General features: G+C 50.8%; 1 protein-coding gene across 2 annotated transcripts; it reads left to right on the forward strand.

Moving 5' to 3' along the window:
• The first annotated feature begins 12,834 nt into the window (after positions 1 to 12,834).
• LOC119340168 (stress enhanced protein 1, chloroplastic-like) lies at positions 12,835 to 13,950 on the forward strand. 2 transcript variants are annotated; one of them, XM_037612070.1, is made up of 4 exons: positions 12,835 to 13,006; positions 13,177 to 13,224; positions 13,395 to 13,552; positions 13,647 to 13,950. In XM_037612070.1, the coding sequence occupies exons 1-4, from the start codon at positions 12,946 to 12,948 to the stop codon at positions 13,749 to 13,751; spliced, it is 372 nt and encodes a 123-aa protein (XP_037467967.1). In that variant the 5' UTR covers positions 12,835 to 12,945; the 3' UTR covers positions 13,752 to 13,950. The 2 variants fall into 2 exon arrangements, with proteins under 2 accessions (XP_037467967.1, XP_037467966.1); XM_037612069.1 differs by having other exon boundaries at positions 12,842 to 13,006; positions 13,177 to 13,227.
• Positions 13,951 to 14,652: the final 702 nt, after the last annotated feature.

A 14,652-nucleotide genomic window follows, 5' to 3' on the forward strand; every position in this document is an offset into this window, starting at 1 on the left:
TAGCTCTGCAGCCGAAAAGTACCCTGGAGGCCGCACTCGAACCCGCTCCGATCTTCAATTCGGAGCCAGCTGCGCAGGTCGAGGACGGATGGCTAGACACCACCTCGGGGGCTGCAACCTCTACGGTGATAGAGCCGAACACTGACCTTGTCCCTCATAAAGCTCGTCACTCCGAGGTGCCAGACTCCTCGCCGGACTCCGAACCTCCCGTGCCCCCTCCGATCGAATCCGATTGGGCGCCGATCATGGAGTTCACCGCAGCGGACATCTTTCAACACTCACCTTTCAGCGACATCTTGAGTTCTCTAAAGTATCTCTCGTTGTCAGGAGAGCCCTGCCGGACTGCGGTCAGGACGGTTGGGATGCGGACGACAAAGAAAGTCATTGCCCACCCACCACCCACTTAGTAGCCACTGTCGACGATCTAACCGACATGCTAGACTATGACTCCGAAGACATCGAGGGTATGGACGACGATGCCGGAGACGACCAAGAACTAGCGCCTAACGGGCACTGGAAAGCCACCCCAGCTCACGACGTATACATGGTGGATACACCAAAAGGAAGCGACAATGAGGAAAAACGGGACGTGGCGAAGGACAACTCCCCCAACAAACAACCAAAACGGCGACGCAAGCGCCGCCCAAAGACCGGCCTCGATAAAAACGGCACCCATATGGACCCGGCCCTAGAGCAGGGCGAAGTAGTGGACAACGCACATGCCACCAAGCAGCCATCCGAACATGATGAACTGGACAAGCAACCCATTCCCGGCAAAGACGATCTCACATCACCAGAGCATACGAACCTTCATAAAAGGCTCGTCGCCACTGCAAGAAGTTTGAAGAAGCAAAAGCGGAAGCTCAAAACAGCGGAGGACGCACTCAGAATGAGATGGAGCAAAGTACTCAACACCCCAGATAAATATGGCGCTAGTCACCAGACAAAGAGCTACCCGAAGCGCAAGTTGTTGCCCGAATTTGACGAGGAGGCCTTAGAGCCCCCACAGTCAAAAAAGAAAGAAGCCGCCTGGCCGGATAGACGACCAGATGACAGGCCAAGAGCAACAAGGGGCGCCGCACACAAGCCGACACACGATCAGCATAAAGATCCTCGGAAAAAGGATGACCCAGCCAGGTCTATCTATGGGCCAAAAAAGAAGACTCCAGGAAGCAACATAACCCGCCGAGCATTTGAAGACAACGGCACACCCAAATACAGGGGCGCCGCACACCCACTATGTTTCACCGACGAGGTACTGGATCACGGATTTCCAGCGGGATTCAAACCCGTAAACATAGAGGCATATGACGGAACAACAGACCCCTGAGTCTGGATTGAGGATTATATCCTACACATACATATGGCCAGAGGAGACGATCTCCATGCCATAAAATACCTACCCCTCAAGCTCAAAGGGCCATCTCGGCATTGGCTTAAAAGCCTCCCAGAAAATACCATTGGAAGTTGGGAAGAGCTTGAGGATGCGTTTCGAGCAAATTTTCAGGGGACTTATGTGCGGCCTCCGGATGCAGACGATTTAAGTCACATAACTCAACAGCCCGGAGAGTCAGCACGCAAATTCTGGAACAGGTTCCTCACTAAAAAGAACCAAATAGTCGACTGTCCGGACGCTGAAGCCTGAGCAGCCTTTAAACACAACGTCCAAGACGAATGGCTCGCCAGACACCTCGGCCAGGAAAAACCAAGAACAATGGCCGCACTAACAAGCCTCATGACCCGCTTTTGCGCGGGGGAAGACAGCTGGCTGGCTAGATGCAGCACCAGCGACCCAAGTACATCCGAAGTCAGGGATGGAAATGGGAAATCATGACGCAGAAAAGATCAGCGCCAGAATAAGGAAAATGGCCCAAATAGTATGGCGGTCAACGCCGGATTCAAAAGCTCTCGGCCGAACAACAAAAAATTGCCCCTCAAAGACAACAGTGACGAGCTATCCAACCTAAACAAGATTCTGGATAGACTGTGTCAAATACATGGTACCTCTGGGAAGCCTGCAAACCATACCCACAGAGATTGTTGGGTCTTCAAGCAGTCCGGACGACTTAACGCCGAACACAAGGGGCTCGACACACCAAGTGAAAGTGACGAAACCCAAAAGCAGCACTCCGGAAAGCAGAAGACTTTTCCACTAGAAGTCAAAATAGTGAACTCACTTCATGTGATAACACACAGCGCGGCACCTGCCATACCAGGACACCGCCCGCAAAATGGGGATAGACCCTACCAAAATTCGCTATAGCAGCACTTCCTTCAAAGGAGTAACGCCAGGCCTTTAAGCCAATTATACAGGCTCTGTACCACTATAGGTTGTGTTCGGTTCATCCGACAACCCCCATCGCGAAAAGCTCACTCTCCATCGCCCCATTTAACTGTAGCCCTTAAGCACTACTGGGGCGCGAAGCTTTCGCCTGCTTTAATGCAATACCACATTACGCGTTTCTTACGCTTAAAAATGCCCGGTCCACGTGGCATAGTCTCATTAAAAAAATTAACTCCGAGTGTTCCTCGACCACGGAGAATGTGAGGCTGCCTTGACAGCCACACACCAATTCGACCTTACAGGTCAAGGCCCGTAAAAACGGGTCATTCAGACCTCAGACACGGTTAGGCGAGTCCGGCATAAATAAACAAGGGGCTTCCCAGCCGCATACCCCCTTAATAAGGGGCCGCGCGTATAAATGATGAAGAGCCAATAAAGCTCAACTTTCTTCATCTTCAAAATTATACTTTATTTTTATACAACTTTTGCACGATATTTCTCAGAAACTAAGTCCTTCTCTTTTACAGATGAAGCACGTGCTACACCCGTCCAGGATACAGCACAACGGAGACACAGGCGCAGACATGCAGCAGGGACCCGTTGCAAGGATTCTTTTCAGATTAAGACCCTGCATAAACCTTTCTTATTGTCTCTTGTTGATACACATCCCCCGGTTTCCTACCATAGCCGAGGAGGAGGCTGGCGTTTTGGCATCGGCTGCGTCAGAAGTTCCCGCCTGTACCTGGACACTAGGGGCTTAGGGCATTGTTCTGCCCGGTATCATAAAGACCGAACACCTCAGGGAGTGTTCGGCGTCTCGAGTTAGGCCTTATATGCATCATCTCCGAATCATGTCTTTGGTCAAATGTTGGGTTTGCCCGGCTCCTGTGTTTTGCTGCCTTACGTTCCGCATCATCGGCTAACGCGGCACCAGGACAACTACTGCGATTGTGCCCCGGTTCGGCCAGGCGAGCACCTCAGTAGAGAAAGCCGAAAACTGACTGTCATGATATAGCGAGAGACTGGTCAACCACTCGATCGACCATTGGAATGTTTAGAATTCCTCCACTTTGACGAAGGACCGCTTCCCGGTCTGGCACATACGCGCCCCGAGTTCGGAGAAGAGTGGTGCCACCAGGGGCTATATAGTAGCCCCACATTCGAGCTCCTATGGCTAAGTGAAAGTGATAAAGCATTATAGTCCGGTTGCCTAGTTTGCTACGCTATCACCTCCTTAAACGGACCAAGACGTTGGATTAAGTGTGAAAAAGCGATTTTCTTTTTGCAAACATCCCCGCACCATGTGCGTGGGGGCTGAAGCCAAAGACTGCCATCTTTCAGATTATACATACATATACGGCCGCACAGGAGATAGTTCAATACTTGAACACACAAGTATAAAAAGCTATTGCATTATAAACATGATCTCAGAAATCATACATGTCATTCAAACATAACATCTTTCGAGCACTGTGACTCTATTAAACGAGCGCCCTGCAGGACTTCCTCAAAATAGTGCTCGGTGAGGAATCGGCTTTTGTCCGAACCCCGGGATGCAACAGCGGTGGCATCCATCTCTACCCAGTATGTCTTACCACGGGCAAGAGCCATCCGTGCACCTTCTATGCACGCCGACCGCTTCATCGCCCCAAGGAATTGCTGCAACAAGCCAAAATAACTCTTCGGCTTGGGCCTTTCCGGCCACAGATGAGTGACCACATCCGTCATGGCAAGTCCGGACAATCTATTCAGCTCAGCCCACTCAACCAGCCGATCACTCAACGGAAGTGGACGCTCCGGACTATGGAATTGAGACCAAAAAAGCTCTTCCATTTCTTGATCCTTCTGGCTTCGGAAGTGCATGACTGCATCCGCCGCACTCGCTGCCAAGTCAAGATAAGGATCCTCCGCACCGTACAATCGGCCCAGCTAAGCATACTTCGGATCCGTGAACTTCCTACGCAGCATAAAGGGATTTCCTTCCACAACGTCTCTAACCTGACGCAGTTCCTCTTTCATAGCCCGCATTGCACTACGGGCATCCTTGGCTTCGGCGTTGGCCTTCTTCAGGTCCTCTTGCTCCGCTCGGTGTTCTCTTTCAAGAACCTCCTGGCGGTCGGTAGCAACTTTTAATTTCGCGGCCATTCCGGCCATCTCCTCCCTGCTTCGGCAGTGAGCAGCCTTCTCGGCTTCTAGCTCTTCGCTGCCTTCGAGGCAGCCGCCTCGCTTTTTCTGGCTTGCTCCTTGGCCCAAGCAAGTTCTGCTCGAAGGTCTTCCACAGCAGCAGCGCCATCTGCATCAAGCATACAAATTGTAAGGAATGGGCATCAGCTCCCTTACTAGGCGACCACGGAGCAACCACATACCTTGTGACTCATCAAGTCGTTTATTGACCAGCGAGATGTCCGCATCCGCAATGTCGAGTTGCCTCTTCAGCTCGGCAAATCCATCAGTCCGGCTGGCCACCGAACGTTCCGCCACCTGCATAGGAAAGGCGATAATCTATAACTGAGATTATGATCCTCGGCACGCTGTCACTTCGGCAGCATACCAAGTCTCAGGGGCTACTATCTATACAGGGCGCACTTCATGTGCAAAACTGTCAAAAGGTATGTCATTTTTTGCGTACCTCAAACCCCGTCAGCAAACTTCTGACGGCCTCATACAACCCGCTTTCGGCGGACGAGATCCTCTCAATCACCCTACCCATTAATGTGCGGTGATCTTCTGAGATAGACGCCCTCTTGAGCAAATCCTGCAGCTCCACCGGCCGTACTCCAATGGGTGCCGAACTCTCCGGCCCTGCCGGACTCGGGGAGACCCTCCGTGACGACACCTCAGGGTCGCCCGCCCCGCACGACGGGGCGGCAGATGGAGGCGTTTCGCTCTCCATCATCTCCGGACGAAGGTCTCCCGATGATGAGCTGTGCTGAGATGGGCTGAGATCCGAACTACAAGGTGAAAACTCTGGTTACCCTTAGAAATTAAGCAGGGATGTCCACTATTACAAAATCCCCCCCTTTTTACTTACGGCTCGCTAGAGGGCTAATTCCTCCGAGGAGACAGTACGGCCGAGGCTCTTCCCGGCATAGGACCTTCCGGTACAGACTTCTTTCCCCGCTTTGAGGCCTTGGCCTCCGGGTCTTCGGAAGCAGTCCTATTCTCCCTCTAGAAGGAGGGACTCTCGATTCCTCCCTTACTGAAAGCCTCCGTGGCTGAGGTGGTAGTTCCCCCGTGCCCCCCTTCGGCCTCCTCCGAAGGTGCAACCTCCAACATTTTGATTAACACGGGATCCTGTGTGGTCTCAGGGAGGGGGGCCGGACACCGTATCAGTTTTGCTTGCGCTATCCACTCATGTCCAAGGGATAGCTGGTTAAAAGGCAAACCCACGGTAAATGAATGGATGATGTGTCCGGACACAGGGCTACTTACTTGAGTATCCGGGCGATTGCAGCTTAGGCCAGCATCCTTGCTCAATTCCGGACGCATCTCTTGCGATCCGAAGAACAGTTTGTACATCTCCGCGGGTGTCAAACCCATGAAGTGTTGAAGAGCTCGTGGCCCCTCCGGATTAAATTCCCACAGGCGGAGGGGGCTATGTTTGCAGGGCAGTAGGCGCCGGATCAGCATAACCTGTACCACTACGACCAGATTGATCTCCCTTTCTTGGAGGCCTCGAATCCGGTCCTGCAACAGGGGAACGTCTTTAGACGGCCCCCAGTCACGCCCCTTGTTGACCCATGACGTCAGCCGCTGTGGAGGGCCCGAACGGAAGACGGGCGGCAGCCTCTGCCTGCTGCCCTTGGGAGCGGTGATATAGAACCACTCCTGTTGCCACAAGCCGAGCTCCTCCTGAAAAGAGCCCTCGGGCCATGGAGCATCGGCCCTCTTACTTATAACCGCCCCGCCGCACTCTACCTGACGCCCCTCAATCATCTTCGGCTCCACGTTGAAGGTTTTGAGCCACAAGCCGAAGTGAGGGGTAGTGCGGAGGAAGGCTTCGCAAACGACAATGAATGGTGAGATGTGGAGGATGGACTCCGGAGCCAAGTCATGGAATTCCAGCCCATAGTAAAACATGAGCCCCCTCACGAAGGGATCTGTCGGGAAGCCTAAACCCCGACGGAGGTGAGACACGAACACGACGCTCTCGCCAAGCTCAGGAGTAGGAATAACTTGCCCTCGGGCAGGCAGCCTATGCGAAATCTCGTAGGTTAAGTACCTAGCGTCTCTCAGCTTTAGCGCGTCCTCTTCCATGACGGAGGAGGGCATCCACCGGCCTCGTAGGTCGGGGCCGGACATTGTCGAAGATCAAAGGTACCCGAATCTGGAGCCCGGGTGTTGGAACTCGGGGCGAGGGGCGGATTCGATAGAGGATTGAAGGAAAAGAACGGGCCTTGGTATCATTATAAAGAGGAAGAATACCAAGAGCCGTCCCCGTGACCGTTTGGAACCCGCCTTCGATGGAGGGGGCGTGGCAACGGGCGCGGTTGGGTTACCCACGTCCGTATTGATGGTAATCCCGGAATAAGGGGAACACGATCTCTGCTTCGACAAGACGTGCCAAGGAAACCGCTTCGCTAAACGCGCTGAGGTGGTACAATAAAAACAATTCGAGTAAAGGCTTGGTAATGGTGTGACGTCACGCCACAAAATACGTTAGCAGGTTGAACTTGTGTAATGTTATTCTCTCTACGGTGGTACGTGGAATTTATTTTTGCAGAGCCGGACACTATCCTGGTGTTCACAATCTTCTATAAATTATTTGGAGGAAGAACCCGCCTTGCAATGCCGAAGACAACATGCGCGCCGGACTCATCGTCATTGAAGCCTGGTTCAGGGGCTACTGAGGGAGGTCCAGACTAGGGGGTGTCTGGATAGCTGAACTATCATGATCGGCTGGACTCCAAGACTATGAAGATACAAGATTGAAGACTTCGTCCCGTGTCCGGATGGGACTTTCCTTGGCGTGGAAGGCAAGCTTGGCGATATGGATATGTAGATCTCCTACCATTGTAACCGACTCTGTGTAACCCTAGCCCTCTCCGGTGTCTATATAAACCGGATGGCTTTAGTCTGTAGGACGAACAACAATCATACCATAGGCTAGCTTCTAGGGTTTAGCCTTCTTGATCTCGTGGTAGATCCACTCTTGTAACACACATCGTCAATATTAATCAAGCAGGACGTAGGGTTTTACCTCCATCAAGAGGGCCCGAACCTGGGTAAAACATCGTGTCTCTTGTCTCCTGTTACCATCCGCCTAGACGCACAGTTCGGGACCCCCTACCCGAGATCCGCCGGTTTTGACACCGACAGCAGGAGTCGATCGATTGGTGGAGTAATAGTAGTGGATGCAAAATCATTTCGGTCTACTTGTCACGGACCTAATGCCTATATACATGATCATTGCCATGAATAACATCATAACTATGCGTTTTTTTATCAATTCTTCAACACTAATTTGTCTACCCACCATATGCTATTATTATGACAGAGATGCCTCTAATGAAAATGATGGGCCATAGATCTATTTTAATAATAGTACAAAAACAAATACCTTGCTGCAATTTCCTTTCTTTTATTTTACTTTGCAATTTATACACCTACAACTATCAGATTTAATCCTTGCAATTAACGAGTACAAGCGGATTGACAACCCTCTTGCCCGCGTTGGGTGCAAGTGTTTGCTTTTGTGTGTGCAGGTACTGTTTACTAGGCATTTGCCCAAGTCTCCTATTTTTTCAATAACCTTGGTTCTCTACTGAGCGAAATACTATCCGCTACTATATTGCTTCACCCTTCCTCTTTGGAGAAAATCCCAACGCAGCTCACAAGTAGTAGCCCCCCTTGGCTCCTCTTGTTCTCCCCAGATGCTTCTTGGAACCTTCGTGCTCCAAATTTTTTTACTAAATTGGCACGGTATTTTGACCTCCATAGATAGAGATTTTCCATAAAACAAAAAAACATGCAGAAAAAAGGAAGTGACACTAGACACAAGATTAATAGGTTTGTCCAAAAAAATAATATAAAATACTATAAAAAGTATTCAAAATGATAATATCATAGTATGAAACAATCAAAAACTATAAATACGTTTGAGACGTGTACCAAAGCTAATGCAGAGTAGATGTGCTTGGGCCAGAGACCAATTGCTTATTTGGGACATGTTATTAGTCAAGGAGTGAGTACAGATCCAAGTAAGTTTACATCTATAGCTGAATGGCGTGTGCCTACTTTAATGCAAAAGAAATTAGAGGTTTTCAAGGATTTACGTGCTATTATAGGAAATTTATTGAGCACTACGATTTAATTATTAAACCTCTCAGTAAATTACTTAGAAATAATTCAATTCTTATGGACCCTCTCACACTAAAGTACTTTTCCAGACATTAAAGCGAGCTCTTATGTCAACTCCAGTTTTGATTCTACCTTATTTCAGTAAACCCTTCGTCATTGAGGCTAATGCCCGTGACATAGTATTGGAGTTGTTTAATGCAATATGGGTACCCACTTATGGGCGTAAAGCTTTAGTCCATAAAATCAATCTCTCTTGGTGTATAAAAAGAATATTTGGTCATTCTACTCGCAGTTGAACACTAGAGATCATATCTTCATGTTCAAGAGTTTACAATTATAACTGATCCAAAGATTTTAGCTTGCATAGGAACTCAAAGATTGCATACAACATGGCAACACAAGGCTTTGGCAAAATGGCGGGGCTACAATATAAGACTATCTACAACACAATAATGTTTTCATGCATTATTCTGTTGGATTGGCGTGAGAAAATTTATCAGAGACATGGGTCAAGTCCTTTATCATTTTTCATCAAGCAAAACCTAAAAAGAGTAGCATATCATGGGTTACTCTGTCCCTTACCCATTTCAGGACAAGATCGGGAGATGGTTACAAAGCATTTTATTAGATGGATTACTAGTTTCAAGCAAGTACAACCGTATTTTAGCGGTGATTAACAAATTTACTAAATATGTCCATTTTATTTCTCTCCAACATCCTTTTAATGCTCAGAAAGAAGAAGACATGCTCGTTGACAATGTTTACAAGCTACACAGCATGCCCAAATCCATTGCATCAGATAGAGATCCTATTTTCAGTAGTACATTCTAGAAACTTGTGGTGAAAGCTACTAGCAGTGAGATGAAAATGAGCACTGCCAATCACCTTGAAACTGATGGACAAAGAGAAAGAGTTAATCAACTGGTCGAATGCCCTTTGAGATGCTTTATCAGTGCTCATGCTCACAAATGGTGTAAATGGCTGTCATTATGTGAGTTCCGGTATAGTACAAATTGGCATTCTTCCTTAGGCAAAACACCATCCGAAAACTTATATGGCCATGCTCTCAAATATTTTGGTATTTTTGCCACTGATGTTGCTTACATTGACATTACTCACTGGTTGGCAGTTGGCATAAATAGCTTTTGTTATTGATTTAATTAGACAATGTTGCTCACATCTCAAAGGAGAATGGAATCTCAGGCTGATAAAGAAGAGAACTGAAAGTCATTTTCAAGTGGGTGATCAAGTGTTCTTGAAGTTGCAACCATTTGTGCAATCCTCTGTGGTTAGGACAGCTAATCACAAATTCTCTTTTAAGTACTGTGGGGCCTATGTCATCACTGAAAAGATTGAAGAGCTAGCTTATTGTCTGAATCTTCCACCTTCAAGCAGAATTCTCCCAATTATCCATGTATCTCAACTAAAGCAATGTGTACCTTCCCACCATGAGGTACAATCAGCTCTTCCTCCTCCTAATGCTCTTCTTCAGGTTCATGTCAAAATTCTGCAGCATCGTGTTCGTCAGTGATGACATCGTACCATCCTGCAAGTGCTCGTTCAATGGAGTGGCACGAATGCTTCTGTTGCTACCTGGGAAGATTTGGACTATCTTCGTCCACAGCTCCCTCGATTAGTGGCTTGGGGACAAGCCGGTTCTGAAGGAGGAGGGATTGCCAAGGGTGCTAGTGTTAGCCGGAATCCAAATCCAAGCAATGGGTTGGTGCCTCGACACCAGAAAAGAGGTGCGACTTCCAACCGGCTTGCAGGTCGTGAATTGGTCCGTGACCTGGTAACATTTTCCATGTATATATAGTTACTAGCCGTTTGAATGACGTAAAAAAGCCGTAGCATTTGAAACTTGGCGAGGAAGAAATGGCCATTTGGCTAGCTTGTAATTTTGAATTGTATAGAGGTGAGGGAGGTTGGGTGGAATTCCTGTGCAACGAACCTTAGAGCAACTCTAGTAGACCCTGTAAAACCGCGACCCACATAAGGCGTTTACAGTTCGACGAAGAACTGTTTTGCGGGTCGAAATCGTGCACGGTAGAGTAGAACCCGTATATGAAACTGTATAATTTGAAAAAAAAACTTTCGCAGGAGAAATTGCAACCACACTAGTTCATCGCATACTACATGACCATTCATAGTTCATGATCACATACTACATTATCATACATACTACATTCTACTACTACTACTAGAGGGGTGAGGATCTCGCAGAGCGAGGCCGAGGTTGATATACCATGGACGAGCTCGCGGCCGTTGGAGCTGACGAGATCGATGAACTTCTCCCTCTGCTCCTCGCGGGTGCGCTGCCAGTCGGCGTCCTCGTCCTTCGCGGCAAGGTTGGCCGCGACCGCCTGCTTGAGGATGAGGTCTTCGAGCTCCTCACCGTGGCGCCGGCGCTCCGCCTCCTCGCCCAAGCCCCGTTCGGAAATGGCAACCACGACCACGTCGAAATCGGCCACGAAAATCTTCGGGCCCGACGACCCCTCGGCGCTCGATCTCCTCCGGCTCCTACTTGACGGCGACGACCTCGATCTCCTCCGGCTCCTCCGACCACTCCCTCTTCACGGGGAGAAGCCTCGCGCCGGAAGAGGAAGAGCTTGTGGCGTGGGAAGATCTGCGGCGAAGGACAAGCCCGCAGCCGAGGAGGGCGTACGCCCGTGCCGACGGTCGTACTCCTCCGTCTCGCGAACGAGGAAGCTCAGCGGGAGCTCGAGGCCCTTGTTCGTCCACTTCCTCGCCACGCGCTTCCTCGCGCCGTCCGAGCGATCACGCCGCTCGCGCTCGGGGTAGCCGCCCCCACCGGAGCTGCCACCGAAGCTGCGGCCGGAGTTCCACATGGCGGCTGGAGGCGGAAGGGGCCCACCGGTGGCGAGAAATGTGAGGAGCGGAGTGGGGAATTGCGGCGAGATGTGGCGGCAGGGGGATAGGATTTCGACCCGTATCTACCCCGCGAGCCCGTAGATATACTGCTTCGAGGGGGTTTGCGGGCCGCGATAAAAAAAATTACGGGCTGAGCGAGTATACCGAACAGAGCCCGTATACTCGCCGGAATATTTTAGGGGGGTGGGACATTGCCGTTCTTCCTTTTTTTTCATCCGACAGTGAGCTTGAAAAAACTTCAAAGCTTTGTCTGGTGCCAGACCAGTAACAGTGTAGCACGAGGCACCCATGCACGGCTTAAGTTTCACCATCTGCCGACTGCCGTGTTAAAAAAACAGTTTCACCATCTGCTTAGCCACGCACTGACGCACGCATCTCGCCCTCAGCTCTCATGGCACCCCAGCAGCAGCTCCTCCTGCTGCTCCTCCTCCTGGCCACGCCGTTGCCGCGGCCGGCCGCCGCCGACGACGGGGCCGCTGGGCAACCGCCACTGGTGCATCCGTTCTTCTACTACTCTCCTCCGCCGCCGTCGGCGCTTCCTCTCACCGTCCCGCCGCCGACGCCGACGCCGACACCGTGCAGCTGCGGGCCGATGCAGCCGCCCACCACTGCTTGCAACTGCGGGAGGATGCCGCCGCCTGGGATCGACCGCCGCAGCCCGCCGGCCGGGCGCCACGGGCTCCATTCCGGGTCCCACGCGCAGACCGGAGTGCAGCTCCATCCCCGGATGCTCTGCGCTGTCGCCGCCGCACTTCTCCTATGGTGGTGCTAGTCAGTCGCTGCTGTGCCACTCAGATCTGTATGTGCGTACTACTGTGCTATGCCATTACTACTTGCATGCTTATTTAGGACAGGGGAATTCCATCAGATTTCCGCGAGGATTATATTGTAAGTTCTTGCAGTGCACTCAGAAATTCCGATGGGTTCGATTAATCTCTCTGCCATATGTATGGATTCGGTTGTTGCAATCCGCATTTGATGGAAGTTGATGACTGAAGAGGGTGTTGATGGCATGTATGCTCTGTGTCAACTTGTTTGCCTACTTTTCCTTTGTATGAAGAACACCATTAGACCACCCGGCCAGGCAGGCGTCGTCGCGGCGGAGTCTTGTTCTGGTTGTAACTTTACTTCTGTATTTCAGTTTCGATGTGTTCTTGCTCTGCCTGTAAAATGCACTGTTAAGAGTATCAGTAAAGATTGAATTCATGTTAAGGCTTCGCCGAAGGTGGTGGAATTAAGCCGAAGCCGAGGTGTGACTTTTCTTGCTAGACGGTGACACTGTGTGCCCTGCCGAGAGTAATGAATGAAATATCTTATGTGCCATATGCAAGCCAGGCACTGCTTGAACGTGCGGCTCCCATCGGTCGATCTCGTATCGATAAGGTGTCTACAAGGAAGCGGCTAGAAGCTGCTCCTCTCCTCCCCATCCTCCTCCCTTCCCCACCTCACCGACTACCAGCCATTCATCCATGGCTCAGCTCCTCCCTCTCTCCTCCGCTGCTCCCAGCTTCCGTCTCGCCGCGACGCCAGGTAGCCATGCTCAGTCGCCTCTCTCCTTCTCTGCTCTCGCTTGCCAGTGCAGATTCCTGGCACAAAAATACTTTTATCCGCGTGCAGGAAATTGAAGTAGCGTCGTAAAACGCCGTGCCTTCTTGAGCTAGCTCCCTCTCCCTGACTACCTTTGCTTCCTCTCCGTGCAGGCAATGGTGTCCCCCGGTTGTCCGTGACGTCAGCCCGCTCTGCTGCTCGTGGTAGTAATTTAAGCTAGATCTTCCATTATTCTCTTCGGCAATTCTCTGTTCCCTTCAGTTTATTCTTGCACGCCGTCTTAAACTGTGTAGCAATTTCACTAGTCCATGTCGCCCAGAGCTGGCGTTTTATCAAATTTCCGCTCACTACTTACCTCTGTACTTGGTAGTGAGCAGGAGGAGCATGAGGCTCAAGTCCCTGCGCGTCAGGTGCGAGCAGGGGTCCAAGGGCGGCCCCGGGCTGGACGTGTGGCTCAGCCGCGGCGCCATGCTCGCCTTCTTCGGGGCGGTCGGCGTGGAGCTCACTACCGGCAAAGGGGTGCTTCAGGTTCAGCAGCTCGCGTGCCAACTCTCTTTCCCTGTTTGATGGTAAAAAAATGGAAGCGTGAGTGCGTGACTGGCGTTGCTTTGCTTCTCTGCAGAACGTAGGGCTGATGGCGCCGCTGCCGGCGTTGGCGCTGGGGCTCACCGGAGTGGTCGGGGTCGTCACCGCATTTATCATCTTCCAGTCTGGATCGTCGGATTGATCAATCGCTCCATGTTAATTTGCGCTGCTGTGAGAAAGGAAAAAAAAATATCTCGAGTTGTCTTTCTTGCTTCCCAAAGGCGTCTATGAATTACTCTCGTTCAGTGGCGGGCATGGCATATTTTGTACTATTAGCATGTAGTAGCGTATTAAGTATTACTATAACTTAATAATGACCAATCTAAATTGTTGATTCCTTATGCTAGCCACTCTTCTATACAGTTTGGAACTGATAAACCTGATAGGCCGGGACGTGTTTCACAGGAGTTAATTGCATGGAACTACCACACTTCGGCGAGTTAATTGCATGGAACTACCACACTTCGGCACGTCGTAACGAATTGGTACCACTAGTCACATTTTTTACAAGTCAGTACCAACTCCCAGCCTAAGTGTTGCAATGTGGTCTTACAGTCGTATAAGCACGTATTGACAGTGTTTCTGACCGAGCGGCCCCGCCTGTCAGGTGACACATTGGCCAACCCGCGCGTGCCACTCCGTTGACTAGGACGAAGCTGGCTCAGTCGTTCTTGGCTTGGTCGAACCGGTTCCAACAGGACGAACCCTAGCTCTCGTTTCCCTCTCCCTCTGCCCTCGTAGCGCGGCTCTCTGGCTATGGCGGCGACGACTCCCGGCAGTGGTGACGGTGGTTGTACCAGCGATGGTGGTGTGGGCGGCTACGAAGACCTTCCGGGCATCGGGAGCGAAGAGCACGTAGGTGTCGACGGCGGCGGCTCCAATTCGTATTACTTGAGCGACGATGAGGGTTTGGATTTGGATGAGGCGCCACTGTCCATGGAGCAACGGGTGACGATGGCAGAGATTTGGGTGGCCAACCCTACCACTAGTCATCCCTAGATGAGTGGAGTGTTGTATGTCCCTCTCCTCTCTTCTTTCAGCCT

This window comes from Triticum dicoccoides, chromosome 7B (assembly GCF_002162155.2).
Source record: "Triticum dicoccoides isolate Atlit2015 ecotype Zavitan chromosome 7B, WEW_v2.0, whole genome shotgun sequence".
Taxonomy (NCBI): Eukaryota; Viridiplantae; Streptophyta; class Magnoliopsida; order Poales; family Poaceae; genus Triticum; species Triticum dicoccoides.

Bases quoted from the DNA above. Each gene is read 5' to 3' on its own strand.
- LOC119340168 (XM_037612069.1), top strand. From the start codon at position 12,946: ATGGCTCAGCTCCTCCCTCTCTCCTCCGCTGCTCCCAGCTTCCGTCTC. The intron at 13,007-13,176 runs GTAGCCATGCTC...CTCTCCGTGCAG, and splicing joins CCGTCTCGCCGCGACGCCAG to GCAATGGTGTCCCCCGGTTG. The intron at 13,553-13,646 runs GTTCAGCAGCTC...GCTTCTCTGCAG, and splicing joins CCGGCAAAGGGGTGCTTCAG to AACGTAGGGCTGATGGCGCC.